We start from the raw sequence: 16,229 nt of genomic DNA, 5'->3' as shown, positions 1-16,229 counted from the left end.
CAGAGAACCTAGTATATTCCATGCTCATGAGACTCCAGAAAAATCCTCTTAAATTCAGGTAATTGGGAAATAAAATTGAACTTAAAGCATTTAAATTGTTTTTCCTATTTTACTCAAAATGCTGGGTTTTATACTGATATTGGGTTAGGAAATATAAAAATAAAGAAAAAATTATACAGTAACCTCCACAAAGCTTTCAGAGTACATCTAACTTCTAATTAACTAATCCATGCTAACCTTATCTAACCTTATATGACTTCTTTCTGCCACATAACTGCCCGCAAAAGATAAGTTATTTACTTTTAAATAATTGAGGATGAGAAAACCAAAGAGATATTTGATGACTTTTAAAGGCTATAAGATAAATATTGTAAAATGTATTTTTTTTGGTTTCTTATAATGATTTAAATACATACTTTTGATGCACAAGTAATTTTAATGTCTAAAATATTGTTATTATTAAGGCAATTATTAAATTGTTTAGTATTCAAATGTAAACTGAGAATAAACTGGTAAAATATTTTAATAGTCAAATATGTTAAAATTTTACAAATTATAATCAGCCTTCAAAGCACCGTATATGACTGGTTTTTTAAAAGCAAATATATATAAATGTAATGCATAGTAAATCACTGCAATAATTGACATTAATTTTTTTCTCCCTGCATGAATTTTAAGCTCTATGTTTCAAGTTTAAGTTTGAAAACTGTTCTTTTTCAATAAAAGAATCCAGAAGAGAAGTAGTCAGCTTTCATAACACATATGCATTCTTCAATGGAGGGAGAAAAAAGAAAAATATAAGAATTATATTATTTTTACCAAAAACCATTAGCATTTTTTAAATTTCTGATGTTGGAGAATCTTTCTTCTTCCCATACTTTAGAAGAAATAGGGGGCGAGTCACAGTTTATCTGCTAAAGGTATATGCCAAACCACAGAGCATTTAAACACTACTAAATTCTGAGCTCATCCTTGAAATGTTCTTAAATACACAAATTTTAACTTTGAAACAGTCCTTCACATTGACTGATTTTCTTATATATACAGGACATGCTGGGGACCAAGATTCTGTGGCGTTACGCAAAGAACTACTGGAGTCTCCCTTCAACGACACAGTGAGCTTTCACCAAAGGGAGGATTTCATTTTAAAGTCTCAGCCCCATTTTATAATGCAAGGAATAATTTAGCTCCAAACAGTTCATATCTATGCTAAAACATTACCTGAAAGTTTTATTAATGCTAATAATATTTTAAATAAATATTATAATATGGCATTTTATTTGTCCGAAGACATATTTAAAACGCTCCTCAAAAAACTGCAAACTACAAACTCTGTTCATTCGTGTTCAGAAGCATTTTGTTTACCTGCCAACCAAATGCCCATATATCTCATCATAAAAATCTGTAAAGGAGGCCAACTATATCAACTAGTTGTTAAGAATAATCTAAGTCACCAATTTTGCACCAAAATTATTTATAACATATTATTCCCCAAAGGTTTCTAGAATGTGCCAATAAAAGTGCACAATATTCTGTATAACTTTACTCACATGCACAATTACAGTGCTAGTTAATTTTTTAAAATATATCTTTCTCCACTCATAGTTAGAAATATTCCAGAACATCAAACTAAAGAGTGTCACTAGCTTGCAGGAAACGTCCAGGGATAAAATAAATGATTGGTTTAAAAAAAAATTACATGCCCTCATAAATCACATGGCTGAACAAAATACCATAAGCTATATAATATTTAAAATTATTCAAGAGAAAACAGAAAGAATAGTTTACATAAGTAGTCGGTGAGAATGTTACAGGCCACCAATAAAAACAAACCTAAAAACCTGTTCTAAAAGCAGTATTACTTTGAATCAGCATCTTAAATGTTGATCTGTTTGAAAGCAAGCCAAGTTTAAGAACCACAAAATAGTGATATTTCTGGAAATTACTTTTTTTTAAAGGTTCACCTATAAATTTGTCCTGGTTATCATTATATAGCCAGGTACATGTTTTAGTTATAATATGCCCATCCTTGATTAAAATAAGCTGTCTGGTATTTTCCTGGTAAAGTTTTGTAAAATTATATACAAGTAAGTGGAGTTTGTTCTTTCACTTAGAGTACTTTCATCATTGTGCTTACTGGATTTTTTTTTAAAATGAGCAATAAACTACTAAGCTTTTCTTTCTACAACTAGCTCTAAAGTATTATAAATGGTCCAGAATATTAAATAAATTGTAAATTATTTTTAAAAGAACCTCCCATAAAATAAATGAGCCTTTATCCACTACTTATTGTACATTTTTCCACAAACTTTTACACCAAATAAATGTTTCTATTAGTGGTGTTTTAGAAGAAGGCCTAGTGAATGCATCAATCAATGCTACCAAATATGTAGGAAGAAAAAAAGAAAAGAAAACTTTTTTAAATGTGATGATAGATCAGGTACCAATAGAAGTCAACTTTGTCAAATACCTGACTACACACCCTGGGCCTGCATGGATACACAAGAATTCTCACATATGCACAATCCCAAAATACAAGTTTATCACTTCAGAACTCACTTAAGGAGACACTAAAGTATCTGTTAAGGTCCTTGCTTTCTGTTGCAGCACACTGGTATTATCTACAAGTTCTATGTGTTGCAAACTTTTGCCAGCTAGAACTTCAGCCTTCGAATCTCAGCATTTTCACTGCAGTCTTTAATTCATTCAAATTATCTTACACTTTGCATCTTATCCATATGCAATTGTGAACCTTGCCAGAAGTGGTTGGAAAAGTTTCATTCCACACTTCCACAAGTTACTAAAATAGGAACTTTGAAAGTTTGTTAAGGGGGAAAACTTTTACAATAACTAAAAGCAACTGCTATCCATTATTAATGCTAGGCCTAAATCCCAAACAGACCATTTCGACATAAAAGATGCATTTAAGAGTCTTCTGAGATCAAATAGCCGGCATTATTACTGTTAGATATTGCAATAAGAAGGGTTGTCATGTGGGAAATAAATCCAGAATCGAGAGAGAAAACTAGTGATACTTTTTAGCCTTCCAAAGTATTCCGGTTAAACCGTTATCTCCTGCTGAATGAAGGCAAGAAGTGGTAGCAGGTTTTTTTTTTTTTTAAGGGAGTGGTGAATAAACATTTTATTTGAAACATATAACTTCATGTAGGTGATTAATGGTCTGATTGCAATGTACCAAAGCAGTATGAAAGCTCACACTTTGCTTTAAAAAGAAAAATTTAACGCAAACCCACTCTGACTTCATGCCTTTTAGTCAAAGAAAATAAATAATATATTCAAAAGGGACCAGATTTGGGGCCGCGAAGTAGCAATATTTTGCCTGGGGGTGGTGCAGACAAGGGAGGGATGGACTGGGAGGGCATGGAAAGGAGGGGCGGTGGGGCGCAAGAGCCCCACGCTCCGAGTTGAGTCGGAGGGGAAAAGTTGCCCCCGTCCTGCGCGCGGAGCGGCCGGAGTAGCGCAGAGGCATCGGCGGGGGGAGTCGCGTCCGGCCCGGGCCGCTGCTCGGGCTCGCGGCCGGGAGCCCAACTCGGCCCGGAGCTCCCCAGCCCGCGGCCTCTGCCGCTCGCCGCCCTGCGCAGCGTGGCCTCGTCCCGGCTGCGAAACTTTCACTCGGGGAAAGCGAGCGATAGAGCCACCAGAGAGGGGCGAAGACGAAAGCTCCACCCGGCCGGTGCGGGGGGACGCGTGTCCACGCAGCCCCGCTCGGCCGAGAGCTCGCCGCCGCCCGCCCGCGTCCGAGGGGCGCTGTCCGGGCTGGGGCCGGGACGGCGGCCCGCGTCCCTCCCGCGACCGGACCCCGAAGGCTGACAAACAATAAACAAAAGTAAGAGTTTGGGGAGGTGCGAGCTCTGCGGCGGCGCGGGCTCCGGGAAGCGGGCCATGGGTACGGGCACCCGCCGTCTCCCCGCACCCGGGGGCTGCAGCTGCCCTGAGCTTGCGGGGTGCGCGGTGGGCTCCGTCGACGGCCCCCTCCCCGGGCGCCGCGGAACTACAGGAACCCTGCCCTGGGCAGCAGAAACGCTGAGTCCAGATTTCAGCGTGTCATGGGCTGCAACCCCGCTGAAACACGTGCGGGCGTCCGAAAACACCGCCGTTCCGCAGTCCGTCGCCCCGATATTAATTAACGCATTAATAAGAGGGCGCCATTAGCCATGTGCCCACACAAATGGCCGTGCAAGAGGAATGCACCCGCATGGAAACAAAGTTACTTTCTTAAAGCTGTAGCCCCCCCACGGGCACACGCGCGCACACACACAGAAACACGCGCAGACACAGGCACACACATGCCCCGGGCCGAGCTTGCGTGACGGTCCCGGGTTCCCCCTGCCCAGACCCAGACAAGCCCCCACTACCAGACCCCCCCACACACACCCTGCTCCAGTCCTCCGCATCCAAACAGCTGCTTACCTGGGTGAGACAGAGCGGAGAATACATAACTGCCGGGCGGTGTGGTGTGCGTGTGCGTCTGGGTGTGCGGTTTGGAGGTGTGCGTGAGTGTGGGTGAGAGAGGAGAAAGAGGGAGAGAGGAAAAGAGAGGGAGAGGGAGAGAGAGAGAGAGAAGGGGGGAGAAAAAAAAATCAAGCCTGCTTCTTGCGTTCACATTTCCAACTCGGCTCAACTGCAGCCAGCCAGCGCTATTGCCGCTCCATGAGCTGAACTTTAACCCCGCCTAGAGTTTCCCTACACTCCACTATACATGTCTACTGTACGCGGGCGTTAAAGGCATAGTGCACCCTTTCCCGCTCCCGCGCCGGCCCGGCCGGGTGCCCGCCAGCTGCCCGCGCGCCCGCCTCCGCCTCCGCTCTGCACCGCACCGCACAGCCGCCGCCCGCTCGCGCCGCCGCCGGCGGGGGGGGGGGGAGGTGTGGGGGAGGGGGCGGCTGCGGCGCCGCGCGGCCAGCCCGGTCCCCAGCCTCCGCGGCCGCTTGCGCTGCCCGCCCGCTCGCTCGCTCCCTCGCTCTCCCCCTCGCTCGCTCGCTCTCTAGCTCGCTCTCTCTCCCTCTCTCTCTCTCTTTCTCTCTCTCTCGCCCCCCCCGCCCCCCCTTCCCCGCTCAGCGCATTACTGGGTAACGCAGTGAGGAGCAGTTACAGTCTGTACTCCCGGGCAGCTATAGGCTGCCACAGGATGTGCTTAAGCAAACAAAACTACTTTTCCTCATCCCCATCCCCCCACCCCCGCCGCAGACCTTCGCGGACCTCGGTGGAGGATTTGGGCAACTTTGCCAGGTCGCCCTGCACCCCCTGGGCCACTGTGTGGGCACGAAGAGCACCGAGGAGGAGGCCGGGCGACACATTTGCATGTATGCAAATTTCTTTTAAAAATCAGACCTCCTAGGTAACTTTTTTTCCCCTCTGAAATGCGGTACGGCTCAAAGCATTGTAATCTCTCCAGCGAAGCTTTCTGTGGGAATAGATTCGTCGGCAGAGGTAATTATGCACAAAATCCTGCAAACTTTGGGCAGCTTCAGTCCTATGGCATTCAGAAGCGGGGGTGGTGAGGAATAATTTCACACAGAAGATTCACCGGATTGGAGATGGGGGGGGGGTCTGGAGAGAGGAAGGCGGAGATTAATGAGCGTTCTCCCTCCCAGGACTCTGTAACTAGTGGGTTTGAACACAGATGCCATACAAAAAGTTCTGTCACGTTCAGAACCAACAGTGGTTTAGCTGGGACATCTTTTTTTCTTTCTTTTTAGGAGGAAAAATATATATGAAAGAATATCCCCGTAGGGAAGGGATATATTCTGATCTACAAACAGTATGCCCAGAAATGGACATGGGTTATCCTTATGGTCCATTTACCTGGGACATAACTGGAAGGGTGCCTTTTTGAATCCCCTTTTTCCCTCCCCCAGGTAATAGTTCTTAAAATGGAAAAGAGCTTCCTGCAATTATTTTAGGTTTGCTAAAGTATTGTTTTGGCAGAAAAGGGGGGTGGTTTTTAGGGTCTGGCAAGTTGCCAATAAGCCTGCTTTTCCAGTTTTTTTTTTTTTAACTTCATATTTTCTCTCTAGGCTCTCCTCTCTCCTGGAAAAAAAAAATGTATATATATACTTGCCTCTTCCAAATCTCCATCTCATCTTCTCCTTCTTCTGTCCCTAAGACAGTTTGCTGCCTGATGCATTTGCCAACCCTTCTCAAAATTCCAAAAGGAAAGAGGAAGGTATCACATTGAATCGGACACTGGCACACAGACAGGGGAATCTGTTCCTTGGTAGAGGTGACATAGCTAGAGAGACTCTGAAAAGAGGAAATTCCCACTAGGCAAATGAGGGTGAATGATGTGTAAGGCCACTTTCATTGAGGCAATTTTCTTTCTTCTTCTTTTTTTTTTTTTTTTTTTTTTGGTGAAGGAGCAAGAAATGTGTTTCTTGCTCTAAATAAAATCCTCTGAAATAATTCTGCATCTGTCTAAAGTTATTTTATGCTTGTTCTCTAGTTGCTTTGCTACTAAAATAATTCCCCAATACTCAGAAACAATTCTCCACCCCCCCACACACACCTCTCCTCCTGAATATCCTTGAAAATCTCTCAGATTATTTATAAAGTAGTGGAGGAAAATAATTTCAATCTTTAATTGGAAAGTTCATTTTTCCATACTAATCAACTGCATTTCCTTGGTTCCTCATGGTTTTCAGTAAGGGAGAAACGTCCTAAAAGCCAAGTCCAGTTACAGAGAACATCCCTGGCCACGAAAACATTTGCTGGGATCTATAACTAAAACGCGCTCCAAGTTTCCTAGATAGAAGTTTCTGGCTGACGGTCCCAACATGTAACTGAGGCACAGTGAGAAGTTATTGTTTCGAGTGTGTACTCTTGGGAAGCTCTCTTCCAGAGCAGATTAAAATCTTTTTTTTTTTTTGGAGGGGGGGTGTATTAAAAGACACTTCTGCCTCTTTTCAAAACAGCAAAGATTCTTACTTTTGATTGAGTCTCAAAGAAAAAAAGATTTTTTTTTTCAAAAAGGGACTGGCACGTCGCCCTGTTTTTTTTTTTTAATGGGGGAAAGTAATTTAATGCTGATATTTCCACTTTAAAAACTTCTTTTGTTGCAGCAGTGGATATGCCCGCGATTTCCAGCTTTCTGCGGTTAGCAATATTATCTTAAGTAACTTTTGGCGCCCTTCGTAAGACTTTTGGATATGGGACGATTGTTTGCGCCCTCTAGGCAAGGGCTGGATCCAAGTTCAGCACCAAAGCCCTTCATATCCGCTCCTGCTTTCTCTCCTATCTCCGCCAGCTCCCGCTCCCTCCCCCGCGCGGGAGGGGGGTGGAAGGCGGGGGATACACTACAAAGCACAGTTCCAACTACAGCCTTTGGAAACTAGACTGAGAAAAATACAGTAGAAGAGTTACAGTTACAGAAAGGCTTCTGGTAACTTTCTCTCCAACAGGCATAAATTTAAACACACACACACAAAGAAACAGATGTTCCTCAAAGGGCAGACTGGGGGTAAAAAACATTTCCAACTCTCTCCCCTCTTCCCTGGTTGCAAAAGTAAATCCTTGTCCAGAGTTCACAAAGATACCAAGACACATGAGAGAGCAGAGATGGAGTTAAGGGAGGCAGGGCAGGGTAAGAAACACAGGTGAAGTATGAAAACTAGTTTACTGCAATCATATAAATGGCCCATTGTTAGGAAGGATAAACCCCTTATTGGAAATAACTGCTCCAATCATTTATTTTGCAAGTGGTAGGAGGCTGCCTTGAAATGGGATTGTCTCTGCGCAAAGGAGGCTCCTGTCATGCTCTCTGCTATCCATATTCTTCCTGGCACAGAGCCCAGCCTTGCATTTACTGTGTTTTATTTGCAGAAACGTTACCTTGCCAGCTTTAGTGAAATCCTCTTAGATATATAAATTACGTCAATAAGGTTTCACTTATATGTACATCTCAAATACCTCTCCTTTTGGAGGTTACTTAATAGGGAGATCTTATTAATATGATTTAGATTTTAATACCCAAAGTAGTGAAGATAGCACTGGGATTCATAAGTGACAACACCATTTATTCTGTAGTTCTTACCAAGACTAACTTTATTAACTAGCATTTTCCAACATTTTCTTTCTCTAGTTTCAACCTACTGGTCACTTGTAGACTTTTCTTATATGCATATAAACCTAAATTGAATCATGTTGCTGAACTGAGCATTGAAGTGAATTCTAACATCAAACTGCATTTGATTGGAAGGCCTAAAGCCTTGAGAAATAAATGGGAATTTAATTTAAAAAAAAGAAAGAACCCATATAATTTTCCATTCACTTTCCAATAGAATTAGGGGTCTACAATGTTCTTAGAGGAGGAGGAAAGGACACATCTTAGAAGCTGCCAGTTACTGTCTCCAAGACAAGCTATAGTTGGTTCCTACTGGACTGGCATCAAGGACTTGAACAAGAGGCCAGACTCCAGCTAATAGGTAGGGAGTCAACAATCTCCCACACTTTCACCCCTCCACAGGGGTGGTGACAACAAAAGGAAATATGAACAGTCTACTGTTTTATATGCTACTGACCATACAACCTAAATAGCAGAATTCAAGAAAATATACTCCTTTATCCTTTTCCTTCCAAATCTATAAAACAGCTTTCAGTCCACCTATGACACATTCTCTCTTAAAACTATTCTTTTGAGTTCAAGAGAAGATTGCCCATTTCTTCAAAGGATTTGAAATGCCAAAGCTACTAAGAGAATCAGGGTGAAAAATTCTGTAATGCTGAGTATGCAATATCTTACTTCCCAAAGTTCATACAGTCCCAAAATTAAGGCAAGATTTAGACACACATTTCCTAAATAAGTTGAACCTCTACTTCCAAAATAGTTACTAACTTCCTTAAATGTAAAAATAATAACTAATGCAAAATTAATTTTTTCCCTGATAGAATTTTTCCGAGTTTTCTTTCTCAAAGAGAAAAGGAGAAGGCGCACGATTCATGCAAAAAATTCCCCAATCAGCTTTTTCTTCTTCTTAAACTTGCAAACGCTTTCCTATTGTGCTTGCTAAATCCGGAAGAGCTTGTAGCTTTGACAGCTTGAACCACACCATCCCTTTCAGAGCCGCAGAGAACTTCAGATCTCCTCTGCCCCGCCCCCTCTGGCTCTTGCGAACCATTGTACACCCAAGCTTTCTTGTGATTGGATAAAGCTTTTGTCAATCTCTCAGGTTGTCTCATTGATTAGAGGATCGAATCGTCAATTATTCTCCCGGTCCAGACATTTCTTTTCGTGTTAGGTTGACTGCTGAGGCCAGACGTCTTTTACAGAACAGAGCACGTACAGGATTTCCCCCCACCCCTTTCTGGAACCGAGCAAGCGCTAGGAGGAAAAAAAAAAATCTGTTAAGCTCAGCAATTTTTTCAAATCCCGAAAAGAAAAAAAAAAAAAAGGAAACCCGGTCTCTGATCCACATAGCAAAAACGCCATCCGCAAAGCTACATCTTTAAAACAAAACCATCACAATCGACATTTACGCAGCAATCACTTAAGTGCATATGCGAGCTAGAGAAATTTTAAAGTCTTAATCATTAAGCAAAATCATTCTACCATTATTGTTTATAAAATGCATATCGTATAAATGTAAAATAGAAAGTTTAAGATGTACCACGTACCATTGCAATGTAAAAAGAGTACGTGAGAAACTTTAAAATGCTCAGACGAATTGCTTCATTTGTTGTCCCCCTTTTTTTGCATTTTAAAAATATCTAAATAAACTTGGAACCGTTGAAAACCCGGAAGAGGTTTTTTTTAAACGCTGTTGGCCAATTGCAGGCTTCTTGGAGAATTTTTTTTTTTTAACTCCAAATCAGAAGTCTTTTGCAATGGCAATGCACGCTGTCTCTCTCTCTTTCTCTCCCTCTCTCTCTCTTTTCTCTTCTCAACCCTCCCTCGCCCCTCCCTCTCCCTCTCCTGAAAAAGATCCAACCTGGACTGGCTGGGTCTCTGATTCTCTCTGGTTATGCCTTGTGTGCTTTGGATTGTATGAGACTTTGCAGAAGTTGCAATCCTTTCGGCAGTCCCTCAGTTCCCTCCCTACCCTCTTGTTTATTTCCGCAATCGCTGCAATTTGCATAGTAACCACGCACTAGGCGGCGGCGGCTGCCTGCGGAGGGGGCCTGGAGGGGGGCAGGGAAAAGGCCTTGCCCCCTTCTCCCCTCCTCCCGTCTCTCTCCCTGCCAGTCTCCTCCTCCCCCACTGCGTGTGGCCAATGGGAGCCCCTGCCTTCAGCGCAAGCTCGGGTCGGGACAGGGTTCGGAAGAAAAGCCCCTGTGTTACTAGGCCCCGCTCACGGGATCATGTTTTTGGCGCAGTGGAAGTTCCCCTGCTTATGGATCCCGCAGCGAGTACTAGGAGATGTGAGGATATAGTACCTTCGCCTGAGGTTGTGCGGGTTCTGCAAGTTTTAATCAAGTCTGCACACCTGCTTTCACGGTTTCTTTTTCCAGAGCCTCTCGTGAGTTATTAGGCTAGTTCATGGTGGTTAGTGAGAGATTTAACCTTTATTTGCACTAGTATAGTCCAAGAGTTAAAGATCCTCTTTGGTGCATTAAATCTAGAGAATGCAAAATGTCACAGAGAACTTACAGTAAGATAAAGCATCCACCCTGGGTTTTGGAAAGAAAAAAGACAGTGGCTCTATTTTCTGCAGATGGCTGAGCATAGAATTGCTAGGTGGGCTCCCTGAAGAGTAAAGCCATTCCTTTAAAGCAGAAGATACAGTGACAGCCTACTGTAACTGCCAAGCATCTAATTTGCCAATATCCTTACAAATCCCGTGTTCCACAAAGTGTAAGGCAAGCCCTCCCTCCCCACAAGAGAAGAGCTGTTAAGAGTTTTGACATGGGGGACGGGGGCCATTAAAGATAATTATTGGAACATGGAGTACTTCCTTTCACTGGTTTGTCTTATTTCATTAACCCAGTCTCTTTCTTTAAGACCATGTCATCTGGATATTTCAATGTCAAAGTTTTTTTTTGTTTGTTTGTTTGTTTTAATCAAGATAGCCATTAGTGCAGAACAGGGACAGACAGCTCTAAAAGGAGAAAGTATCTCTTTAAATGGAAAGCTGTCACAACCAGGCTTTTGAGCTTTGTGTTGTTGCTTTTATTAAAAAAAAAAAAAAAAAAAGTGTTTGTTTGCTTCAGTTAAGTAGCTTAGGACATTTTGCTGAATAACTAACCGAGTTACAAGAAGAATGTCTGTTTAGCTAACTTGATAAAAATTATCCAATAAGTCAAAAAAAATAAAGAGCAACCTGGCAAGTTGTCAGATTTTCTTAATATTCTTGTAAAAGGACCTAATTAATAATAAGAATTTACACAGTTGAATTAGAAGTCAGAGACATTTCATATTTTATTTCGAATCACATTTTGGGTTTTAGTTTTGCACTTCACGAGTAGTCAACTGATCAGCATTTCTGGGAGTTTTCATACTGTGCTGTCCTTGGCATTAGACAAGCTTTGCTCTTCTGGCCTGCTTTTCACAGAAGCAGGTATTCTCTTACTCTACAAAGCCTGTGGCATTTAATCCAGTCCTTCACTAAGCATGTCCACTTGGCATACTACTTTCACCTAGAAATACATTTGATGACACATAGCTGTTTAAGTAAAAGAAAAAAAAATGTGTTTCGAAGTAACAAAATTCTAGGCCTAGTTCAGCTGCTACCAGGTCTTGTGAACTTGAGACCATTATGTAACACTTGTAAAATAGAACATCAACTTATTGGGAGAGTGGAGGGCTGTTTGTCAAGAGTTAAGAACCTCTGAAATGCAAGAGATATCAAGTTGTCTGTGTATTGCATTGCCATGGTCTAAATAATCCCGAATGCTAAGTAAGCCAGGTCTTGTCCATAGTTGATAACAACGAGTTTTCAGTACATTGTCTTTAGCTCATTAACTTGATTTACTGGGGTAGGTTGGCACCATTTTCAAAGTGACCTTTTATATTTCCATCTAGTCAACAAAACCATAGGCTTTGGAGTCAAACTTAACTTTTTAATGTTGGTCATACCATGGAACACTAGTCAAATTATTTAATCTCTGCAAGCTTTAGCTTCCCCATCTGGAAGATGAGAATTATTAAAATAATGTATGTAACATGCCTAGGGTATTTAGTGTACTCAATATGTAGTAGTTATAACAATACCACATTCTAGACACCATGAATGAATAGAGAAGAATAAAACATTATCTCTGCCTCCAAGAAACTTTCAGTCCTATGGAAGAAGACACAAAGATTAATAATAATATAATGTGATAAATCCATTTGTATATATAAAGAACAAATGGTAATAGAATGATCGGTTTTCTGTAGGTGTGACAATAATCATAGAGGCTCAAAAAGAGCAAATGATGTTTGTGTTGGGCCAGAAGTATAAACTTGTCAGGTGAGCAAGGGAGAAGAAGGGCATTCCTCTCTGGGAAAGAACAGTGGTGTCAATGTATATAATGGGCAAAAAAAAAAAGGAATGTATTTCTAATATTGCCTAACTTGAATTAGCTTGCTTTACAGGAACTAAGGGTGAAGTTACAAAAGCAGGCGTTGGCAAGAGTCTTAAGAACTATTTAAACTTTTACTTGGGAGACTGGGAAGACATCAGAAGTATTTAGCCAAGAGATGTAAAAGGTCAGATTTGCAAATTAGAAAGATCATTGTAGTAATGGAGACAAAGAGAACAGAAAGAAGAGGATATCTTGCGTTATGGCATAGCTGGAATGAATAAAAAAAAAAAGAAGGAAAAAAGAGTGGATGGCAGGAGAGAGGTGAGGAAACAAGGGAAATCCAACACTGATATTATCTTTCAGGGATTTTGATCAACAGGAACAATTTAGAAGTGAAATATTTCTGGATCATGCCAAAATTTAAATATCCAGATGTACAGGATGGTCAGTAGTGTAAGAGGTTCTCTCTAGTCCACAAATTGCCACTTCTATAATCTTAAACCTACTAATATTAAATAATATTAAAATAATACCAGAAACAATAGCTTTTGTGGATTGTTTACATTGTTTTGACATTATTTTTGATTCTTCTTACTCTCTGAATTTTCATTCTGGTAGCCTCAGCTCTACCATGCCCTTGGAAATCAGGTGCACATCAAGTAGGGTGACTTTGTGTTGCCAACCCCATTGAGAGCCTCAGGTTTCCATGTAAGTTGGCTTTATGCCTTGAAAATAGTAGGCTCTTCCAGGAATTCTGCTTTGTTGACCCAAATAAAAACATAATCCTCTTGTAAGACATTGATATGGAAACTAGAACATCAGAGTCTTACAGAATTAGAGTAATAATTCAAAATTGCAATATTTTAAATAATCAATTTGTTTAATGTATAAATTAAACAATTTTGACACAGAGATATTACTTTACATTTTCTTGATTTGCCTAAATCCTATATCATCCAAAGCACTTTTTAAACAAAGTGACCACCACAGGCATTCAAAGGACTAACATAGCAATTTAAATGATAAACACTGCAAGTAAAATTAAACATAGGAATTAATGAGGCCCTCAAGTAACCAAGTCGTGGCAGACAATTGTCACTCCCCAACCCCCAATCTGTTCTTTCTCTAGTGCTGGATATATAGATGAATAGTTTAGAGTCAGCATTTCCCAGGCTTCCTTGCAGTTAGGTACTGTATTTCAATGCACAATCATAGCTTGCGCTGTTTTTTTTTTCAATTCAAAACTTTCGTTGTGTAATCATCACATGATATCATTCTGTTCATCATGCCAATTAAAAGGGAAATAGATCAGAAGTGCATTCACCAGTGGCATGTAGATATATGTCAAATTCTTTTTTTTTCACACCGGAAAGATGCTTGCTAAATTGTCAGGAAGAAATGATGTACATCAACTTGCACTGTTCAATTTTAATGTGTATTCACAAGTATTTTGTGCATCCTAATCTTGCACCAAAGACAGTTTAGTAATAAATAATTCTTAAGTAACATTGGCACAATAAAAAAAATCAGCTTTACATAATGGTTGCACCCCTCTTTTTGCAAACAAAAAAAATTGGCTTAAAATCGGCAATGTTTATGCAGTGAAAATATGGTATAACATGCAAGTAAGTTCTTCCTTTTTTTTTTTTTTTTAAACTTCTTAATGAAATGTGAGCAGAACTGTTGAGTGCAACTTTCATGCCACTTGCTTAGAAGAAATTGTGCTTGTGGCTCTTTCCAGAGGCTGCAATGAGGCCATCTTAGAGCCCTAACTTCAACTCTGAAGACTAGGACAGTGGCCTAGGAGAGAAGACAATGATAACAAGGAAGGAAGTTGAGTCCCTAAATGACCTCATGGCGCAGAGCCGCTTCTACAGTCTGAATCATATTTAAGCCACTTTGTTTTGGAGTTTCTGATACAACAGCCTGTCCTTTACTCTAGCTAATAATCAAGACTGTAAAACAATTTCATAATAACTTTGAGTAGTTTTCTCTCAGAAATCATATGGCCTTTCCCTAACCTGGTACATAATACATTTGATTTTATTATCAGTCTTCTTCCCCAGATTCCCTCCTGCTCAGTCTCTCCCCCACTGTACCCTCATCTCAGCTCCAGTAAATGACTCAACTTTTCGCTTTTCATCACTTCCTAACACACCATGCATGTTAATCCCTCTTTTTTTCCCCTTGTTTGCATGATTCCTTCTTCCCAGAAGCCCCTCAAAAGTTTTTCCCTGTTCCATTTCTTCTTTCAAGAGCCAAGTGCTACTTACCAACTTCCCCCTGAAGAACTGGTCAATCCCTCTAAGCTCTTTCATTCATCTACAATAGCTCTGTTCACATTACACATCCGCTATTTATTTCTTTCCTTTAAAGTGCAATCATTTTATTCATCCTGTATGCCTGGAAGCAGAGTGTCAAAGTGAGTATCAAACCCTCAATTAATTGGTGATGAATTAATGTGTGCATTAATACATGAACAAATGACTACCTTTTTCAGCCTTGCACTCTGATAGAAAATAGGGTCAGGAGTAAGATCAGTGCAAGATGGCATCGTCATAAGAGGATATTTCTAAGTATAAATAGCAAAATATTGAATTTGCCCTTCATAGGACATGCACATGTTATCATCTGTACCCTTCCTGCTGGGTGACTGGGTCAGGCATTGCTATCTCACCACACAATGGAGGAAACTGAGGCTCAGGAAAGTATGGGGAGCCGCTCAAGGTCATTCACTTAGTGAATGGTTGTATAGAATATTCAGTTCATTTAGAATCCTTCTCCAATGCCTTAGCTTGTGTTTAGGCCTCAATTATTTATTTATTTATTTTTAGTTGTTGATAGACCTTTATTTTATGTGGTGCTGAAAATCGAACCCAGTGCCTCACACATGCCAGGCAAGTACACTACCGCTGAGCCACAGCCCCAGCCCAAGGCCTCAAATTTTTAAAAGTACAATTTTGATGGTTAGCTGGCTCTAACTGTAGCCTAAGGTAAATATATGGACTTGGTTTTTGTTTGTTTTGGGGGCACTCGGCTTTGATCCTGGGGCCACTCAACCTTTGAACTATATCCCATCCCTTTTTTATTGTTTATTTTGAGACAGGGTCTTGATAAGTTTGCTGGGGCTGGCCTGGAACTTATGATCCTCCTGCCTCAACTTCTCGAATAGCTGGGATCCCATGTGTACATCACCACACTTAGCCGGGACCCATATTCTTATCTTGTATACACCACAATAAACTGCACAAGACTGAAAGTGATGTCCTATAACTGAGCTGCTAGGAAAGCCAAAGAGGAAATCCTGCCTGAAATAGAAGCAGCAAAGTATGAGTTGACAATTTACAGGAGAAAGCTGAAAGAGAGCTCAGAAATTTCCAGCTACCACAGTTTACAGATGACAAAACTGAAACTACCAGAGTTAAGGAGCTAGCTCGTGGCCAAACAGCTGGTAAAGAATTAATCCCCAGTCCAGTGCCAGTTTCATTACATCATGCAAAGGATATTTTTCAGGAATGAGAAAGGAGTGAGTAACTATCTCTGGTATCAAAATAAGAAAGAGGCCTGGGAAAGGCAAGAATTACTGTCAACAAATGTGAAAGAGGAGAGGAAACAGTTAATTGCTTGAACAAAATCCAGGCTAGTGCTTAAAGATTTACCCAAATGTGTTTAGATAGTTAAAAGATAATTTTCAGGAGAAATAAATGAAGGTGAAGGCAGGAGTCTAGAATCCTAAGGTAGAATCATGACTAGATGCTTAGAGCTGTCTG

General features: G+C 41.0%; 1 protein-coding gene across 6 annotated transcripts in view; it reads right to left on the bottom strand.

Annotated features, from left to right (window-relative positions):
• Window positions 1–16,229, bottom strand: part of Nfia (nuclear factor I A) — a 561,296-nt gene that overhangs the window by 350,279 nt on the left and 194,788 nt on the right. For 2 of the 6 annotated variants that reach the window (XM_040288754.2, XM_040288755.2), the window contains exon 1: window positions 9,945–10,106. The exons of 1 other annotated variant lie outside the window; for it this stretch is intronic. In XM_040288754.2, the coding sequence (XP_040144688.1) occupies window positions 9,945–10,091 (147 nt within the window). In that variant the 5' untranslated portion in view covers window positions 10,092–10,106. Of the gene's footprint in view, window positions 1–4,431; window positions 4,868–9,630; window positions 9,817–9,944; window positions 10,107–16,229 lie in introns of those variants that run through there. 3 more of the 6 variants (XM_040288756.2, XM_078026374.1, XM_078026373.1) reach the window with 3 other exon arrangements.

This window comes from Ictidomys tridecemlineatus, chromosome 11 (genome assembly GCF_052094955.1).
Source record: "Ictidomys tridecemlineatus isolate mIctTri1 chromosome 11, mIctTri1.hap1, whole genome shotgun sequence".
Taxonomy (NCBI): domain Eukaryota; kingdom Metazoa; phylum Chordata; class Mammalia; order Rodentia; family Sciuridae; genus Ictidomys; species Ictidomys tridecemlineatus.
Note: the sequence above shows the minus strand (reverse complement) of the source record. Positions and strands in the feature narration are given on the sequence as shown.